The sequence below is a fragment of the Trachemys scripta genome, chromosome 3 (assembly GCF_013100865.1).
Source record: "Trachemys scripta elegans isolate TJP31775 chromosome 3, CAS_Tse_1.0, whole genome shotgun sequence".
In the NCBI taxonomy this organism is placed as follows: Eukaryota; Metazoa; Chordata; order Testudines; family Emydidae; genus Trachemys; species Trachemys scripta.
In genome coordinates, this window is record NC_048300.1 from 52046906 (window position 1) to 52066792 (window position 19887).

Below are 19887 nucleotides of genomic sequence, written 5' to 3' on the forward strand. Positions count from 1 at the left end.
AGAGAGAATAGGAATAACTGACACAAGATTCACTAATAAAATACACCGCACAATAAACAAAAGATCTTTATTGGGAGTCAAATGAGAAACAGCATGAGGACAAAAAAAGAATTTGGGGGGAAGAGTGGTTGGGGTTTTTGTTTTGTTTTGTTTAAGTCTTTGCCAGAAATAGAGAACAATGAGAAACTATAAACTCTTTGTTACTCCCACAAACATAATGACAAGTAAACAAACTGCATGTTATTACACAGATGCATGGAGCTAGTTTCTACAGTGAGTCTATCTAATATTTATTGAGCCATCGTATCGGACACAAATTCACAAAAGATCTTGTATTCCTTGAGCACCCAAAACACCCACTCCTCGGCAGAATGTCTGGAGCTGGCAGCAAAAGCTTTTACCACAGTAGATCACATCTGAAATTTTAATAGCCTGGCGGAGAAAGCTGGAGCAGCTTGGGCTCCTGCTCTTCTCATATGACTCTACCTCTCCCTTGATCCTCAGCCCCACTTCACTGGGCTCCTTCTGGATGAAACTTTTCCAAGTACACAAATCCTGAGGCTTACGATGTGGATTCGTTTTTATGGAAGATGTGTATCTAAGTCTCTAAGATGGCTTTGACAATCTCACCTACACACATCAAAAGTAAATGTTTAAAACATATATGTATAAAAATAAACATTTATTTTAGATGTATGAAATCTGCTTTAACTTGTAATATCCCTTAGCTGCCCTCTTGTCTGGACAGAGTAAACAATACTACTGGGTGCCTCTCCCCAGCCTGTCTGGCCAAATTTTCTCGTACTTCACTTTTTCCTTGACTTGTCTGGCCTCCACTCTTTGGACAGTTTCTCTTGGACTGCCAGTCCTTCCCTTCTCCATTTCAGACATTGCCAATGCTTTCTCTGGGTCTACTACTGAATTATGTAGGGCCATCAACATATAATAATAAAATAAAATAATAATAATAATGGGGCTCATTATATGGTAAATTATGCAATTGCATAAATAACAGGGCCTTGAGGATGGTTATGTACAGGACGGGTCATGCAGGGCTCCTACTCTCCCAGCTGAGGAGAAGGTCAACAGGACTGAGTGACAGCAAATTAAGACAGATTAATTTTTCCCCTTGAAGGATAAAATGAAGGAGCAGTAAGGAAATTTAGTACTAGTTTTCAGACCCAAGGAAATATGACAAATATGACTAATAGCTTCAGTGTATGTTACCAAACTCTTGACAATGTATGTAAAGTGCAAAATTATATTACCTTAATCTTAATCAATAGATCTTTTGCTGATCTATTGATCAGAACTATTTTATGAAGTGTTAGATCTTTAGCACTCAATGCTCTACAACACTTAATCTCCTCATATTAGACAACACTAAAAGCTTGTTTTAGTTAAAGTTCTGGAATGAAGTGCAGTATAAATAAGTCACACACGATGGAATTCAACTGCATTTTTTGCATTCCAATTTATTTCCATCTTGGTGTTTATATTCTGATGATCTCCAACATGCTCAGCCAACTGTTAATAAGCAAGATTGATGGGAAATCCATCGTGTTTCTAGAGAGCATTTCCAAAGAAAAATTAAGACCAAGTGTTGATTTATATGGCCCCTGCATGTTTTATGAAAATTATATCACATTAAACGAATTAAATGACAGAATCATAGAAATGTAGAACTTGAAGGGATATAGAGAAGTAATCAAGTCCAGTTGCTTGTGCTGTGGCAGGACCATGTAAACCTAGACCAGGGGTCGGCAACCTTCGGCATGTGGCCCATCAGGGTAATGGGCTGGTGGGCCGCAAGACATTTTGTTATGCTGACCGTTCACAACCACAGCCCCCCGCAGCTCCCAGTGTCCACGATTCACTGTTTCCGGTCAATGGGAGCTGCAGGAAGTGGCGGGCCAGCACATCCCACAGCTCCCATTGGCCGGGAACTTGTTTCAACTCTAGAGGTGTTCCCCCGCCTCCCCCAAAGTTGGATGAAATTACAGTATGTTTCATTATTTCAGCATGAAAGCAAGAACATAAGAATGGCCATACTGGATCAGACCAAAGGTCCATCCAGTCCAGTATCCTGTCTACCGACAGTGGCCAATGCCAGGTGCCCCAGAGGGAGTGAACCTAACAGGTAATGATTAAGTGAGTTCTCTCCTATAGAATCATAGAATATCAGGGTTGGAAGGGACCTCAAGAGGTCATCTAGTCCAACCTCCTACTCAAAGCAGGACCAATCCCCAACTAAATCATCCCAGCCAGGGCTTTGTCAAGCCGGGCCTTAAAAACCTCCAAGGAAGGAGACTCCACCACCTCCCTAGGTAACACATTCCAGTGTTTCACCACCCTCCTAGTGAAATAGTTTTCCCTAATATCCAACCTGAACCTCCCCCACTGCAACTTGAGACCATTGCTCCTTGTTCTGTCATCTGCCACCACTGAGAATAGTCTAGCTCCATCCTCTTTGGAACCCCCCTTCAGGTAGTTGAAGGCTGCTATCAAATCCCCCCTCATTCTTCTCTTCTGGAGACTAAACAATCCCAGTTCCCTCAGCCTCTCCTCCTAAGTCATGTGCTCCAGACCCCTAATCATTTTTGTTGCCCTCCGTTGGACTCTTTCCAATTTTTCCACATCCTTCTTGTAGTGTGGGGCCCAAAACTGGACACAGTATTCCAGATGAGGCCTCACCAATGTCGAATAAAGGGGAATGATCACGTTCCTCGATCTGCTGGCAATGCCCCTACTTATACAGCCCAAAATGCCGTTAGCCTTCTTGGCAACAAGAGCACACTGTTGACTCATATCCAGCTTCTCGTCCACTGTGACCCCTGGGTCCTTTTCTGCAGAACTGCTACCTAGCCATTCGGTCCCTAGTCTGTAGCAGTGCATGGGATTCTTCCGTCCTAAGTGCAGGACTCTGCACTTGTCCTTGTTGAACCTCATCAGGTTTTTTTTGGCCCAATCCTCTAATTTGTCTAGGTCCCTTTGTATCCGATCCCTACCCTCTAGTGTATCTACCACGCCTCCTAGTTTAGTGTCATCTGTAAACTTGCTGAGAGTGCAGTCCACACCATCCTCCAGATCATTAATAAAGATATTAAACAAAACTGGCCCCAGGACCGACCCTTGGGGCACTCCGCTTGAAACCGGCTGCCAACTAGACATGGAGCCATTGATCACTCCCCATTGAGCCCGACGATCTAGCCAGCTTTTTTTCCACCTTACAGTCCATTCATCCAGCCCATACTTCTTTAACTTGGCAGCAAGAATACTGTGGGAGACCGTATCAAAAGCTTTGCTAAAGTCAAGGAATAACACATCCACTGCTTTCCCCTCATCCACAGAGCCAGTTATCTCATCATAGAAGGCAATTAGGTTAGTCAGGCACGACTTCCCCTTCGTGAATCCATGCTGACTGTTCCTGATCACTTTCCTCTCCTCTAAATGTTTCATAATTGATTCCTTGAGGACCTGCTCCATGATTTTTCCAGGGACTGAGGTGAGGCTGACTGGACTGTAGTTCCCCAGATCCTCCTTCTTCCCTTTTTTTAAAGATGGGCACTACATTAGCCTTTTTCCAGTCATCTGGGACCTCACCCGATCGCCATGAGTTTTCAAAAATAATGGCTAATGGCTCTGCAATCTCACCCGCCAACTCCTTTAGCACCCTTGGATGCAGCGCATCCGGCCCCATGGACTTGTGCGCGTCCAGTTTTTCTAAATAGTCCCGAACCACTTCTTTCTCCACAGAGGGGCTGGTCACCTTCTCCCCATATTGTACTGCCCAGTGCAGCAATCTGGGAGCTGACCTTGTTCATGAAGACAGAGGCTAAAAAAATCATTGAGTACATTAGCTTTTTCCACATCCTCAGTCACTAAGTTGCCTCCCTCATTCAGTAAGGGGCCCACACTTTCCTTGATTTTCTTCTTGTTGCTAACATACCTGAAGAAACCCTTCTCGTTACTCTTAACATCTCTTGCTAACTGCAACTCCAAGTGTGATTTGGCCTTCCTGATTTCACTCCTGCATGCCTGAGCAATATTTTTATACTCCTCCCTGGTCATTTGTCTAATCTTTCACTTCTTGTAAGCTTCTTTTTTGCGTTTAAGATCAGCAAGGATTTCACCTTTTAGCCAAGCTGATCGCCTGCCATATTTATTATTCTTTCTACACATCGGGATGGTTTGTTCCTGCAACCGCAATAAGGATTCTTTAAAATACTGCCAGCTCTCCTGGACCCCTTTGCCCTTCATGTTATTCTCCCAGGGAATCCTGCCCATCTGTTCCCTGAGGGAGTCAAAGTCTGCTTTTCTGAAGTCCAGGGTCTGTATTCTGCTGCTCTCCTTTCTTCCTTGTGTCAGGATCCTGAACTCAACCATCTCATGGTCACTGCCTCCCAGGTTCCCATCCACTTTTGCTTCCCCTACTAATTCTTCCCTGTTTGTGAGCAGCAGGTCAAGAAAAGCTCTGCCCCTAGTTGGTTCCTCCAGCACTTGCACCAGGAAATTGCCATCCATCTCCACCCTCTGACAAACAGAGACTAGGGACACCATTCCTTACCCATCCTGGCTAATAGCCATTAATGGACTTAACCTCCATGAATTTATCTAGTTCTCTTTTAAACCCTGTTACAGTCCTAGTCTTCACAACTTCCTCAGGCAAGGAGTTCCACAGGTTGACTGTGCGCTGTGTGAAGAAGAACTTCCTTTTATTTGTTTTAAACCTGCTGCCAATTAATTTTATTTGGTAGCCCCTAGTTCTTATATTATGGGTACAAGTAAATAACTTTTCTTTATTCACTTTCTCCACACCACTCAGGATTTTATATACCTCTATCATGTCCTCCATTAGTTTCTTCTTTTCCAAGCTGTAAAGTCCTAGCCTCTTTAATCTCTCCTCATATGGGACCCATTCCAAACCCCTAATCATTTTAGTTGCCCTTCTCTGAACCTTTTCTAATGTCAGTATATCTTTTTTGATGTATAATTGGGGTTATTTTTCCCAATGTGTATTACTTTACATTTATCCACATTAAATTTCATTTGCCATTTTGTTGCCCAAACACTTAGTTTTGTGAGATCTTTTTGAAGTTCTTCACAGTCTGCTTTGGTCTTAACTATCTTCAGCAGTTTAGTAACATCTGCAAACTTTGCCACCTCAGATAAATCAAAACTAGAAATAAAACGCCATTCTATTTTTAAATGTACCATCTTAAAGCCAGTTTAAAAATTGTATTTCTTTCCATTAAAATTAGGTTATAAATAGTTTTGAAAAGCTTTTCTATGCAAGGTATTTAAAATACCCTTCCCACGGGTCCCAGTGGGTTTCTTGAAGTCTGCACAGCCAGTCTAAAAAGAACTACAGCTTTATTTTTCCACTGCTTTGGTGACCAGATGACAAAAAGTGGAACCAGAACCTTCTGGAATTAAATTGCATTACACAGTGACCTTCAATGCCCTTGCAAATTGTCATTCTTTTCAATTTTTGCAGTGTGTGCCTGCCCTATTATTATAACAACAACAACAAGATTTAGTGGTCTACACAATATATTGCGCAAATACCAAAGTACACATAAAAACCGTATGCTATAAAAATACAAAACAGAGCTGGAGGATAGGGGAAAGGAGCACAACAGAGAAAGAAAGTGATCAAGGGGTAACTACCATGTTTTACTGATCTTTTTCGTTAGATAGACTATCTCCCAAGTACACCACAATCTAGGCACAGTCAGCCAATTGATTTCTTGTATGGATCAGTAAGCCAATATAAGGCATTTGTCAAACTAAGTAACATTACATACAAAAAGTGTTAAAAGTATTTAGGTTGCAAAGGCAAGCATGCAAGTTAGAAAATGATAGATTTAGGATTGCTCTAGCAACCTTAGTTCAGCATCCTGGTCAACCTGTTCACTGAATTAGGCAGGTGCCATATGGAAAAAATTGAATGGGGTCATGTAATTAATGGTCATAACCATACGCAAGAGGCCAAATTACGGTTGCATGGACTACTGTAAATCTGACATTCTCCTTACTTTTCAGTGCTTGACTTTGCAACCTACAAAATATCCTTTTAATTTATTTTTTTGTAAGTAATGTCCTAGGATGTTTTAAAGAACAAAAGAAAAAAAACCAAATTCTGTTATGTAGAACTGCAGTCACCTCTTCAAGGTTTGAATCCTGAGTCTTCTGCACAATAGCACAGACTTCTACCACTTGAGATACAGGACTAACTACATTAGCTGGAAGATGTTATGCCAGACTCGGGGGGAATTGCTGTCACCATGTACAAAGGTTAACTTTTACTCTATGCAATTGAATTGTTACACAAGCACACATATTTATAAAACATACTATGTTAAAATAATTTAAGCCCCTAAAATAATTTATTTATAACAAAGATGGTTTTACTGCTATAAGTTATCCTTTCCTACTTTTCAATAAACTGATGATATTTGTGGGCTGGTCTACACTGAAAATTTACATCAGCATAGCTATGAAAAATCCACACCCTTGAGAGACATAGCTGTCGACCTAATCTCCAGTGAAGCCAGTGTTACATGAATGGCAGAATTCTTCCATCAACCTAGATACCACCTCTTGTGGAGATGGATTAACTACAGCGATGAAAGACCCCAACTGTCACTGTAGCAAGTGTCTACAGAAGTGCAGAACTGCAGCTGTGGTGCTGTAACGTTTTAAGTGTACATATTCCCTAAATCAATTGTATTTGTTTCAATACAGTAAAAAAAATTTTTTTTAAAAATCCCATAATAAGGGCTGCATTCAAACAGGAAGAAAGCACCTGAAGGATAATAGGGTTATAAGGAATAGCCAGTATGAGTTTGTCAAGAACAAATCATGCCAAATCAACCTGATTTCCTTCTTTGACAATGTTACTGGCCTAGTGGATAGTGGAGAAGCAGTTGATGTGATGTATCTTGGTTTTAGTAAAGCTTTTAACACAGTTTCACATGACATTCTCATAAACAAAGTAGGGAAATGTGGTCTAAATGAAATTACTATAAGGTGGATTCACAAGCACAACTGGTAGAAATACTGTACTCAAACCCACTAAGATTCACTTTCCTTTTGTTTAAAAAGGAGAGTAGCTCATCCAGATAACCAGGGCATGCAACTTGGTTCCATGGAGTACAGACTGATGTTATATGCAGACAATGTCCTTTTGTATATATCCAAACTAGAAATCACTATTTTAACCCTCCTATCACCAATTCAAAAAATTGAGCAATAGCTAGTTACAAAATAAATTGGGAAAAATCAAAAATATTGCAAATCTCCCGAATGTCATGTCATGAGGCTTTTTCTCAATGGAATTTCCATAAGCAACCTGATGTAATTAAGTATGTAAGTATAAAAGTACCGAGAAACTTTAACTAGTGAAGATTACTTATTTGAAAGAGTACAGGATTTAAAGTTATGATACAAATATGTGGCATCTTCTCTCCCTGAGCCTATGGGGAAGGACAATACAGTAAAAATGAATATTTGGTTTAGGCTCCTCTATATTCTAAATGGCCTACCTCTATATATTCCTCTGTTTCATTTTAAAAAATGTACTAACATTATTAGAGCATTTCTGTGGGGCCCTGGTCAACACACATGACTATCATTTAAAAACCTCCAGCTCCCTAATGAGCTCCCAGATCTACAAAATTACTATTATCCTTCCATCATGTCACAGATGTCAAATTGGTTCCAGCATGCTAACACCCTTATACTTACATGGGTGGAAACTGAACAGGTATTAATGCATCCGCCTCCCCTGCAGGTCTGCTGAGTTTTTCTTTTTGTCTGAGACAGAAAAATAGGGTGCCTGCAGCAGTGGCTGCGCAAAGGGTCTGGGCTGTCCTAGCTAAGAGGTACCCATTTAATCCTTGCTGTGCTCCAAAAGCACCTATCTAGGGTAACCCAGACTTGAAAAGTGGGAAAAAAAACTTGGAGAAACTGGCTGAACAGGGGTATGATATGGATTTCCAACATTCAAGAAACAATATGACCTGCCACCCTTAGTTGAGTGAGTGTACTAACAACTAAAACACTTGCCAACTTATCAGTTTGGTCTGGATGCCCTAGGACTGCCATAGGCCCCAGCGCTACTAAGAACCACTGGAATGTTTCATACATTCCCCAGGCCCATGTCCACTATGTATGCTTTATTAATGCAGGGGAACTCCAGCGGTCTGGAGTTCTTTGTGAAAGTGTGCAAAGGGGAATTATCACAGCCCTTAAAAGTACCCCAATGGCAGAGCATATTATAGAACGTTAAAAATGCTTGCGTAGATCTCAGGCTATGCCTGATACAGCAAAAGATTTGATTCAAAATGTATTGGACCCAGGTTGCACGATCAAGGAGCCTTGTCCTCTGATGTTTGTTGATGTTGTAGTAAAAAAAAAAAGGAAAGGAACCCTGATATATATATGCTATGGACTGTCCAATAGCTAGGCAGCTGTAGAAACAGGTGGACTCAAGAGTGAAATTAATTGTTGGCTTCTGCAACCAAAACTCAGTTGAAAATTATAGTCCCAGGTTACGTACCTACATGCTGGTTTTCTCTCCGCCACTAAGAACTTGTCTACATTGGCAATTTACAGCACTGCAACTTACTCGCTCAGGGGTGTGAAAACACCCCCCTCCCCCCGAGCGCAGCAAGTTCAGCACTGTAAAGCGCCAGTGTAAACAGTGTCCCAGAGCTGGGAGCTACACCCCTCGTTGAGGTGGTTTTTTTAGAGCACTGGGAGAGCAACCACACAAGGCATGTTAAAGCGCTGCCACGGCAGTGTAAAAACTAGCCCTAAGATTTTGGTTCAGAAATTTAACAAAAGTGGAGGAGTAGGCTTACGACCAGAATAGAGCAGTGATATTCCAACCTTCTCCATTAGCATCAAAAGAAAGAATAGCTCATTGAGACAGAATAATTATAGGATTTAGAAGAAATTTTGAACCTGATTCTTTATACATTTGGATAAAGAATGCTGAGATAGCTCAAATAATGCCAGGGTTCCATTGCACCTACCCTTTCTGCTTTTTCCCTCCTGTATTTCCCCCCTTTTATTTGTTTGTTTGTATCTTTTTTTTGGTTACCACCAACCCTAACATGTTACGCCTGTGTAATACTGTCTGATTTTGTGTTGTATGATCTTTCAGCTTAGACCAGTTGTGAAACTGTGTAATTGTGTACCTTTATTGGATATCCTTGGAAAATGTGGGTTTGAGTAACATATACAAGCTGTAAATCAACTACCTTTTTCTATTTTTGTTTGTTTCTTCATGAAAATTCATCAAAAATTTTATAAAAAGAAGAATAACCGAGTAGAGTCCTCACAAGCAAATATATGAACACTAAAAACATTTCTGTAGTCTTACCTCAGCTCTCTTCAGCATCTCCCATTTATTCAGTATTTTCATGGCAAATACTTTATCTGCATTTTTCAGTTTTACTACTGCAACCTGGAAAACATAAATTGCAGATGAATAACCTAAAATAGGAAAATAAGTGGTTGCCAGAATAATCCTTTTTTGGAAATATGTAGACGGCTGAGTTGCTTTAATTTATTTTTGTTGTGATAGGATTTTGGACTCTTTGATTTATAACTTCACTCTGCGTACATGATGCCGTACCAAGCATTCATCATCACAAACCATGAAGAGTAATTTCACAGCTGTCCAGGGTATTTGTTCTGTAAAAGTTCTTAAGTTCCCCTTAAGCCTCCATTACATAAAAGTATATCCTTCTACATTACAATAGCTGAACACAGCTGAAAGATGGCACTTCTATCATACCATACTTCCTTTCCCCTCTATCGTATTACTGCCATATCATCACTGGATATGTTCCCAAAACTTGGAATAGTTATTGAACCCACTCTCTTCTATCACTGAACTAAATGGCTGCAGCGGCAAACAAGAAAGAGCTCCTAGTAACGTAGTAGTCAGGTCCCAAAACCAAGGAACATTAGAATATCAGCGGGTACAACAAATTATTTACTGGAGATTTGCTATAGGATAAATCTTCTAGACCCATTTCAAAGAACGGGGGAAGCTATAATAAATAAAAATAATTAAGCATAATACTCTGCACTCCTATATCATTTTCCATATGAAGCTCTTTCTGAGGTCTCTTTACACCCCCATGACCTAGGGGAGTATTATCATCCCCATTTTATGGATGGGAAAACTTAAAAACAGAGACGTTATGATTCTTACTTAACATTTACATTAGGCATCATAGGTAAATTTGGCAATTTACCAAGAGAATAAACCCAAACTCCTTGTCTTGAGGATTTTACAATCTAGATTAGATACAATGTGACAAAAGCCAGGATGGGATCATATCAAGAAAGAGGCAGGGCAAGTGGGAGGTGGGGAAGTTTATACAAAACAAATTTATTATTCTTCTTGTTTTCACAATGTAGACATCATAGGTACAGTCCTGAGTTCCCTAGTTCAGATAAGACACAAAAACAAAAGGAAGTCTGAAGCAAAGCTAACAACAGAGCCCAGGACTCCTAACCTCCTGAGCCACAAAATTAACCTTCAAATATGAAAAGCTCAGTGCTTCATAAATTTTAAAATCCATACATCAATCTACCCCAATTCCCATTCCCTTGCAAAGAACGGCATACTCCCAGGGCCTAAGGAGAGAAAAGATTGTTTTTGTTTTGGTTGCAGACCAGGATGTTGTCACACTGATTAGCATCATCTTTACCCTGCAGGCTAGTGACAACACACACACACACACACACACACACAATATTATACATGGTTGAACACTACACTTTCTCCATCTCTTTCATATTCAGCAACCTGGCTACATGCCAGAGAAGTAATATCAGGAAAGAAAATGCAACAGATGCTGACAGCTTGATGAAGGAAATGTCACGCAAGGCTCTTTTCAACCCTTCTTCAAAGGTGGCACCAGCTGAAATAGCTTCATCAGGCTAGTATAGGTGCATGTTGAACTCCATTTACAGTTCTTGTTGATGTCTAAAGCAGAAACACACTCTCTCTCTAGCTAAACTATAAATTCGGTGGAACAGCTATTAATTCCCAGAGGTGCTGTGGTACATAAATCAGTCTTGCCCTCCATCACATCCCACCCCCTTGTGAAAATAAAATGCAATTCAAGAAGAAATGAAAAGAGGAGACAATGCAAGGATATCAGACCTCGCTATTAAAACTAGCTTCCACACTAAATTTTTTAAAGGCTACCCCCAATAAAGGTCAGGCATATGAACCTAGGTTCCCATACAAAGATTCATTCAAAAAATATTGATTCTAAGGCCAGAAAGGACCACTGTGAACACCTAGTCTGACATATTGCAAAACCAGGCATAGAACTTCCCCAAAATAATTCCTGTTTGAACCACAGCAGGTCTTTTTAGAAAAACTTCCAGTCTTGAGTTAAAAATTGCCAGTGATTGAAAATCCACCACAGCCTTCAGTTTAGATTCATATTCATAAACGACTTTCAGGTCCAGACTTGGGATTTCTCAAGACTTGCTCAAATTTGGTACTGAAAATTTTTTAGATTCCTTGTCAGTTTCATAGCTGTCCCAGGGTTCTCAATAGCAGTGTTGAAACTTACTAGTTTCAGTTTCACTCTTTAATTCTTGAGAAATCTATGAGCAGTACCAAAGGCAGTGAAGCTGGATATCTCACTCAGGAAGACAACAGTGCATCAGTTTATATTTTTTTCATATTTGGACGGTGACCTTTACAACCATAATGGCTAGAAAGTTTCTCTTTTGTTTTAAGAAGAGGTTAAATACTGCAGAAATTAACGAGTTAAACCCCTTCATTTACCAGGGAACCCTTCTGCTTGGCACTAGTTAAAAAGTAAGTGGACTTTTAAAACTCTGTCAAGGAGTTAGGTGCTTCAAAATTGGCCCATAGTGGTGGCTGTTAATTATCCAGGGCCTAAGCAGGTCTGCTACGATTTTCAAGGCGGGCTAAAGGAGTTAGATCTCCAACTCCCATTGACTTTCAATGGAACTTAGGCACCTAACTCCCTTTGATCCCTTTGAAAATCCCAACCATTGCATGTTGAGTGATCCCTACTCCAGCTAACCTGGGAAACAAGAGGGCATTTATTATCAGTTTGGGTTTTTTGGTAGCTTCTGTTAGAAAAATACTTGAAGAAGCAAAGAGAAACATGCCTACATACAGTGTAGAGATCAGAAGCCTAGCTAATGAGGGGCAGAAGCAGTTTGACAGTATGCCAGGGAGCATTACTGTTTGTGGGAAATATGTAAAACTGTTGGAAGAATGAAAGAGAAAATAAAATCCAACTAAAACCAAAATGTTTACATCAGCACATACCAAACATTTTTCAGTGGCCTGCTCACAGAAAAAAAATAAATTTAAAAAAAGTTTAAATGTCCAGTTTTAATAAGTTCCAGGAACCAGACATTTTATGATGAATAGAGGGGAGTGATTATCAGTTCTCTCTTTCTTTGACAATTAAAAACATTCTTTGAGGATAGCAGAGCATCAAAAAGGCCCTTTGTGTATGTGTTTGCGTGTATATATGTATTACATATGCTATCTATACACACACACACACTCCCTAGTGTCTATATAATGTGTCAGAATTTTATTATAATTTAGATTAGAAACAATAGCAGCCTTGTTGATTACTATTTAAGTGGCACCACTGTGTTTCATGTTGCACAATGCACAGTAAAAGCAAACTCTTTAGATCAAGGAGCTTACCATGTAACTAGATCGACAACACAAAATACAGTACACCCAAAGGAAGTTACTCTCCATAACCAACACAGTTTTAAACATGACTTTGTACATGAAGTAGACAGAATAAGTTTTATCTAGAGACATAGTAGAAGATTTACATAAAATAAATGTTATAAGGTTGCTTGGTACAGATTGACCACGTCTAGTAGAAAAATACGTTGTGTTTTTTAAAACATGTTAGCTAACCATATTTTAACTAACATAATTTTAGACAGGGCAAATTATGTTTTAAAACATGTTAACTGGTTGTGACCATCCAAGGAGTTGATCACAACCTGCTAACACATTTTTAAAGATAACTTCATAGCGTTTAAAGCCACAAGGGACCATTATGGTCATCTAGACTTACCTGCTTCATAACACAGGCCTGACACACACTGTGCCCCAGAAAGACACACTGCATCCCATATTCACCATTGGTGATATAATTATATGTTTTGTACAAAGTATGTCTTGTGAGGTATCATTTTAAAAGTCTTAATCTGTTGAACATTAATATCCTATTAAGTGGTATGTGCTACCATTGTATATGAAGTTATGAAGTTTTGCTATGTATGTGCCACTGAAACATGTTTTGAGGTTGGGAACACCCAACAATCAGCCTTTCAGGTACAATAACTCCTCACTTAACATCATCCCGGTTAATGTTATGTCGCTGATCTATTAGAGAACATACACATTTAAAGTTGCGCAATGTTTGCTTATAATGTTGTTTGGCCGCTAACTGCTAGCAGGTGAGGGCTTGGAACTAGAGTGGGCCGGCAGCCCCATCAGCTCCCCTCCAGCTCCTCCCACCCAACAGTGAGCCCTGTGGATCAGCAACTCCCCCCTCTCTCCCCGCAGCAGTCAGCTGTTTCGCGGCACTCAGGAGGCTCAGGGGGAAAGAACGAGGACGTGGTGCACAGGTTCCCCCTCCCTCCCCACACCTCCCGCCCGCAGCAATCAGCTGTTTTGCAGCATTCAGGAGGCTTGGGGGGAGTGGAGGAGCAAGGGACGTGGCACGCTTGAGGGGAGGGAGTGGAGTCGGGGCGGGCCTGGGGCAGAGCTGGGGGTTGAGCACCGTCCGGCATCACATTCAGTTTCTGAAGGGAAGTGTTTGCAGCTGCTGCCATGCGTCTATTGTCTCCTCTCCCTCCTGCCTCCCTCGGTGCTGCCTTGTAGAGTGTGAGGCTACATTAACAACAATGTGTTAATCCTGGAGGGCTCAGCCGTGTGCTAGTTCATAATTTAGCAGCAAGGCATTCCCTGGGAAATATCTCACCTGATATCAACACAGTTGCTTTAGGAGAAACTCAGAGAGCTCATGAGCAGGTTTCTCAGACAATCCTCTGATTAGAACTTGTTTAAAACTTATACTGTATATAATGTCTTTTGTCTGGCGAAAAAGTTTTCCCTGGAACCTAACCCCCCACCCCATTTACATTAATTCTTATGGGGAAATTGAATCCGCTAAACATCGTTTTGCTTAGTCACATTTTTCAAGAACATAACTACAACGTTAAGCGAGGAGTTACTGTACAACAATAAAAAGGCCAAATGGCCCATTGAGAAGAATACAAATGCTCACAAGGATTACACCAGGAAGTGTGAACAATAGAAACAGAGATAGAACACCACAATGGGAACTGTTTGACTCGGATCACAGCAAAAGATCTTTTCAGCAAGATGGAAGAAGCTATAAAAGGGGGAAGTGACATCACCACTGGGCCTCACTCCTCACACGTGGAACACCTGTAAACACATAAGGGACAAAAACTGAACTGGGGGACGTGCTGGTCCCAGGTGGGAAGGACGGAAGCCTGCCTGTGTATGGAAGTTTGGTGGACTGTTTGTATTATTTAACAGAGTGAAACACTACTTGAGTCAAATCCAATCCAGTTTAGAGAACTTAGATTGCAGTCTTGGTTTATTTCTTATCGTAATCTATTTTGACCTGTTTGCTATTACTTATAATCTCTTAAAATCTATCTTTTTGTAGTTAATAAATCTATCTTATATTTTACCTAGAAACAATGTGGTTTGAGTGAAGTGCTTGGGGAAAAATCTCAGCTCAGTTAACAAAAGCTTGTGTATTGTCCTCTCCGCTTTAAGGGAGGGTCGGACTGGGTAATAACTCATATACTGGTCAGGCTTTTGACCAGGGCAAGACGGTATAGCTCTGGGGTCGTAGGCTGTGGAGATGGAGGGTGAGATGGCTGGAATCGCTCTATTGTTAGCTCACGAATGGTGGAGGAGAAGCTGTCATGTAACTGCAACTGGGTGCGTCCCTGCCTATGTAAAGGTTTGTGCGAATGCAGGACCAAGAGCGATCTGCAGCTTGTCACACCAGCACAGTGAGAGAAGGAGCCCAGGCTGGTGAGACAGAGGATTCAGCAATACCCCAGTTCCAGGTTGCACCCCTGGAGGGGGGAGGGGGAGAACCCATCATAAGGCCATAGAAACTTACCCTGTGTTTTCTGCATCAAACCCATCATCTCTTTTTGTGCTATAGCACAGAGGTTCTCAACCTTGTTCTTTCTGAGGCCCCTCCAACATGCTATAAAAACTCCATGGCCCACCTGTGCCACAATAACTGGTTTTCTGCCTATAAAAGCCAAGGTTGGCGTTAGTGGGTAGCAAGCAGGGCAATTGCCCGGGGCTCCATGCCACAGGAACCCCACGAAGCTACATTGCTCAGACTTCAGCTTCAGCCCCGGGAGGCAGGGCTCTGGGACCTGAACTCCAGCTATGTGCGATGGGGATTCGGCTTTCTGCCCTGGGCCCCAGCAAGTCTAATGCAGGCCCTGCTTGGAGGCCTCCCCTGAAACCTGCTCTAGGCCACCTAGGGGGCCCCGGACTCCTGGTTGAGAACCACTGCTATAGCATCTCTTTTAGAAAGACACCCAATCTTGACTTAATCTGCAAGTGATGGAGAATTCCTCTTGTCTGATGCCCTATTCCTCTTCAAATCATGTCAATAACCTAGATTATAAATTCCTCAATGCAAGGATTGTGTCTTTACAGAGAAAATAATGTGGTATTTATGCCTAAAGTGCTATGTAAAAGTGTTAAATAATAATAGTTACTAGGCAGTTGTGGCACCACCTATAGAAGTGTGCAAGGAAAGCTCAGATTTATTTATTTATTTTAAGTCTAGCATAAATTTCTTCCTGCTTCATGCAAATGACAGACAAATGAGTGCCTGTCATTTATGCTAAGATTCAACCGGAATGCTGAAAGTTGGTTGCAGTATTAGGGCCCTGTTCTGCTGCCATTCCACAACTAGAATTGCTACAGAGATGGCTCATCACAGAGTTTCTAGGTTTATCATTCCAGTCTGCAATGCGGAAGGAGTCCCACATTTCAAATTTACACTGTGGGTTTTGTATGGGGACTGAGCCTTTCCATTCCATTAATATTACTGGGAGTTGTGTCTGAATCTTAGTGCTAAAAATGTACCCTACGGTGTAGAAATATTTTTTTTTTAATAGAATAAGAGCGGATTATAGTCAGATGTAAAATAACATGTCAGTTACACTCTCAAACTGCCTGGGAGAGTTAGAAGAAAGGTCCTAACAACAAAGCTGTTGCCCATTTTCAGCATAGCTTGTTAACATTTCTTTTTACTGAAGACCAAAACATTAAAAAAGACAAATTCCAAAGTCTTTTAAAAAGACACTTTTATGCATTGCTCTCCAGGAACATTACATGGAGTTACCTGATTACTGTCCTTTATGGAAGACAGGTGTCAGGAACTAAATAGGTTGATGGTATCCCTTTAAGGCAAGATGATTTTTTTTTAAATACTAAAGAAGGTCTAGAGCAGGTGTCTGCAACCTTCGGCACGCGGCCCACCAGGGTAATCCATTGGTGGGCCACAAGACATTTTGTTTACGTTGATCGTCTGCAGGCACGGCCCCCCGCAGCTCTCAGTGGCCGTCGTTCGCCGTGCTGGCCACTGCTTCCTGCAGCTCCCATTGGCTAGGAATGGCAAACTGCAGCCACTAAGAGCTGCGGGGGGCTGTGCCAGCAGACCATCAATGTAAACAAAATGTCTCGCAGCCCACCAGCGGATTACCCTGATGGACCACGTGCCAAAGGATGCCGACCCCTGGTCTAGAGCCACCCTATGTGCAGAATCTCCGTATTAGTGTCTAAAGCTGACAGTAGATGATGGTGGGGAAAATTATGCTTTAGTTATGAGCTAGAGAGAGTAGTCAACTGAAGCAGGAGCAAAAGGGAGTAGAGGTGGGCATCTGCAAAGATGGGCTCCCCTTGATAATATCTTACAGAAGAAAAATTACTTTCTGTGCATCAAGCAGAAAGGTGTCTGCAAAGAGAAATTGAATACAGTTCCCTAGATCTCCTTGGATGCAAGTGCTTATAGGGCTGAAACACCTTGCAGTTCTCAGAGGTAGAGAGGAATACACCACGCACTCGGAGAGGGAACTCTGACTCCAAATGCAAAATTTCCTGATCTCCACAAAGATAGCCGGTGTAGGAGATGATTTAGGATTCAATACACAAGCACAGCAGGCAGGCAGCTTTCGGCGGCATGCCTGCGGGAGGTCCGCTGGTCCTGAGGCTTTGGCATACCCGCCGCTGAATTGCCGCCAAATCCATGGGACCGGCGGACCTCCCACAGGCATGCCTCCAAAGGCTGCCTGACTACCGCCCTCGCAGGGTGCCCCCCGCGGCTTGCCGCCCCAGGCACGCGCTTGGAGCGCTGGTGCCTGGAGCCGCCGCTGGTAGCAGCTACAGAAACTAAGACGTCCATGACTCTAGGCAAGCGTAGCTTAATTCTTACTCATGAAAAAAAAAAAAATGTCCTTGTAGCCCCCTCTTCCCTGCCACCCAAATAAGGTATATGCTCTCCAGAGGAGCCATCATACAGACTCCAAATCACATAATATTCTGAAAGTCCTTAAATTCTATTGGCAGCAGAAATATTCCTCGGACCCTGCCTCAAAAAAAACATTGGCTTTCTGTTGCCTAAGATTTTTTTTCAAGGCAATAAGGAATGTTTTCTGCTGAGAATTTACCTTGCGGTCCTATCCCTAGCACATCTGGCTGTCAAAAAATTCAAGGCCCTGTTTGCTCACAAAACTACCCATTCTGCATGTGCACTGCTTGTTGATATGTGGAAATCGTGTGACATGTTCACTTAGTGGATCTTAAGAAATAAGAGGCTGAAAGCTAAGGTTTCTTCAACCTGCAAACTTCAGTCTCTGCCATATCTGCAGGCTGTTCAGTTCCTTGGAAGTCAGTGACTGGTCACCGTGTCCGGCCATTTCAAACTGAAGAGGGAAACTCTTTGATCTAGGCTGTTAAATGAGCAGGAGCAGAAAATTAAAGCTTTACAACTCCCACTGTACATGTTACCAAATGAGGCATGACAAAAGTCTGGTATAGTTTTAGAACAACAATAATGCAAATATAATCAAATAACCATTCAAAACTGGAAATTGGGAGGAATAGAAAGGGAATAGTTCATGTTTCTAAAATGCTTGGATTAAAACATATACTGTAACAATTAAAAGTCACAGATTATATCTATTCTGAAAGAGATAACGTGAGCCACAAATATTTCCATCTTTCACAATACACTTCCAAGACCACCCTGAAGGGCAACATGATTGACCTTATCTACCGTTAAAATACTAAAAATTGCGAGGGGGGAAACCCCTTCTAAACAAAACATCATTAAGTGTTTAGTAAAGTGCTCATTTGACAGTCCCAGTTCAACAGCACAGCTTCAGACCAAAGGACCCTCAGGCTGGGTGGAAACCAAAGAAATCTATAACAATTTCAGTAGAATCCATCCATCATCGTCAATGTTTTCTACGCACAAAAGAAAATTGGGAAAACCCTTTTTCCTGACAAAACTATGATTTAAAAAAAAAAAAAAACCTACGCAGATCAATGAGAAACTGAATATCATCTGTCTCCTGAATAAGGACTGGGCTCTGCAGGCACAAAGACCGTGGTGCTTCCACAGCTATCCACCATGGAAAGCCAATTTAAGTGTGGGCAGAGATCTTTTTGGTGAAAAAAAAGTAATAGTAAAATTATGATTTATCCACATCTATCCTCATTTGCTCATCAAAATAAGAAATGTAAATTAAAAACAGACAGAAGACCAATGACTTGCTGTGTAACTTTTTCAAATCACTTAACCATTCTGTGCTTAGTTTTCCCATATGCAAAATGGAAGCAACACTTACTCAACTTCGTAAATCACTTTCAAATCTTCAGATAAAAAGTACAAAAAGACAAATATTCCCTACCCTGTAAATTTTCTATTTTTGAAATCTTCTGTACCAGACCAAATGCTTGGATTAGTGGCCTTAATACAGATTTTTAAGGTGATCTTCTGGGCATCAGCCTGCATCTTTGCCAACCATTCTGAAATAGACGTGCATGCTTTCACATATATGGACTTTGGCAAACAGTTGCTACAGGCAGGCACGAATACCTTCTGTACCCAAATATATGAACTGGCTTGGGAGGTCACAAGTGGAGGTGATCAGAATTTTTTTTGACAAATGCAGATTTGTGGAACTTGAAATGTTTTGTGAAAATACTTCAAGTTCAATGAATTTTTGTCCCTGCCTGCATCCCTACCAACTCACTTAGTAGTATTTCTGTGTATTTCTAGATTACCTATATTTCAATATCTTGGTACCAATAAACTTTCTGACTGTAGAAGATTTTCTGTAGTACATGCAATGTTAAAAAAAAAAACAAAAAACACACTTACCTCCCCAAAAGCTCCTCGACCAATCACCTTCAAGATTTCAAAATCTTCTTTATGTAGTCGCATCTGTTTCACCTTAGAGGTAAAAGGTTTGGCTGAAACAAAGGAAAATATCAATCATTAAAAAATAGGTAACATTAATAATATAAAATATTAAGTTATAAGAGCCCTGAAAATAACAGAACATTTTGCATATATACATCTATTCCCTACAGTAATATTACAAAATATAAAGCTGAAACTAATGACCAATAAGAGCTAAGCCAAACTTTCTGTCTGCTTTGAAAGGAAATTTATGGAGTACATATTTTTTACAAATAGAATCAAGCCGCCTATATCCTTCTATATCTCTTATAAATCCACACAGTGATTT

At 41.0% G+C, this 19887-nt stretch overlaps 1 protein-coding gene across 9 annotated transcripts in view; it reads right to left on the reverse strand.

Moving 5' to 3' along the window:
• CDC42BPA (CDC42 binding protein kinase alpha) overlaps positions 1–19887 on the reverse strand; it is a 337912-nt gene that overhangs the window by 210856 nt on the left and 107169 nt on the right. For all 9 annotated transcript variants that reach the window (XM_034764724.1, XM_034764720.1, XM_034764722.1 and 6 more), the window contains exons 2-3: positions 19518–19609; positions 9392–9475 (exon numbers count right to left, since the gene is read on the reverse strand). In XM_034764724.1, the coding sequence (XP_034620615.1) occupies positions 9392–9475; positions 19518–19609 (176 nt within the window). The remainder of the gene's footprint in view (positions 1–9391; positions 9476–19517; positions 19610–19887) is intronic.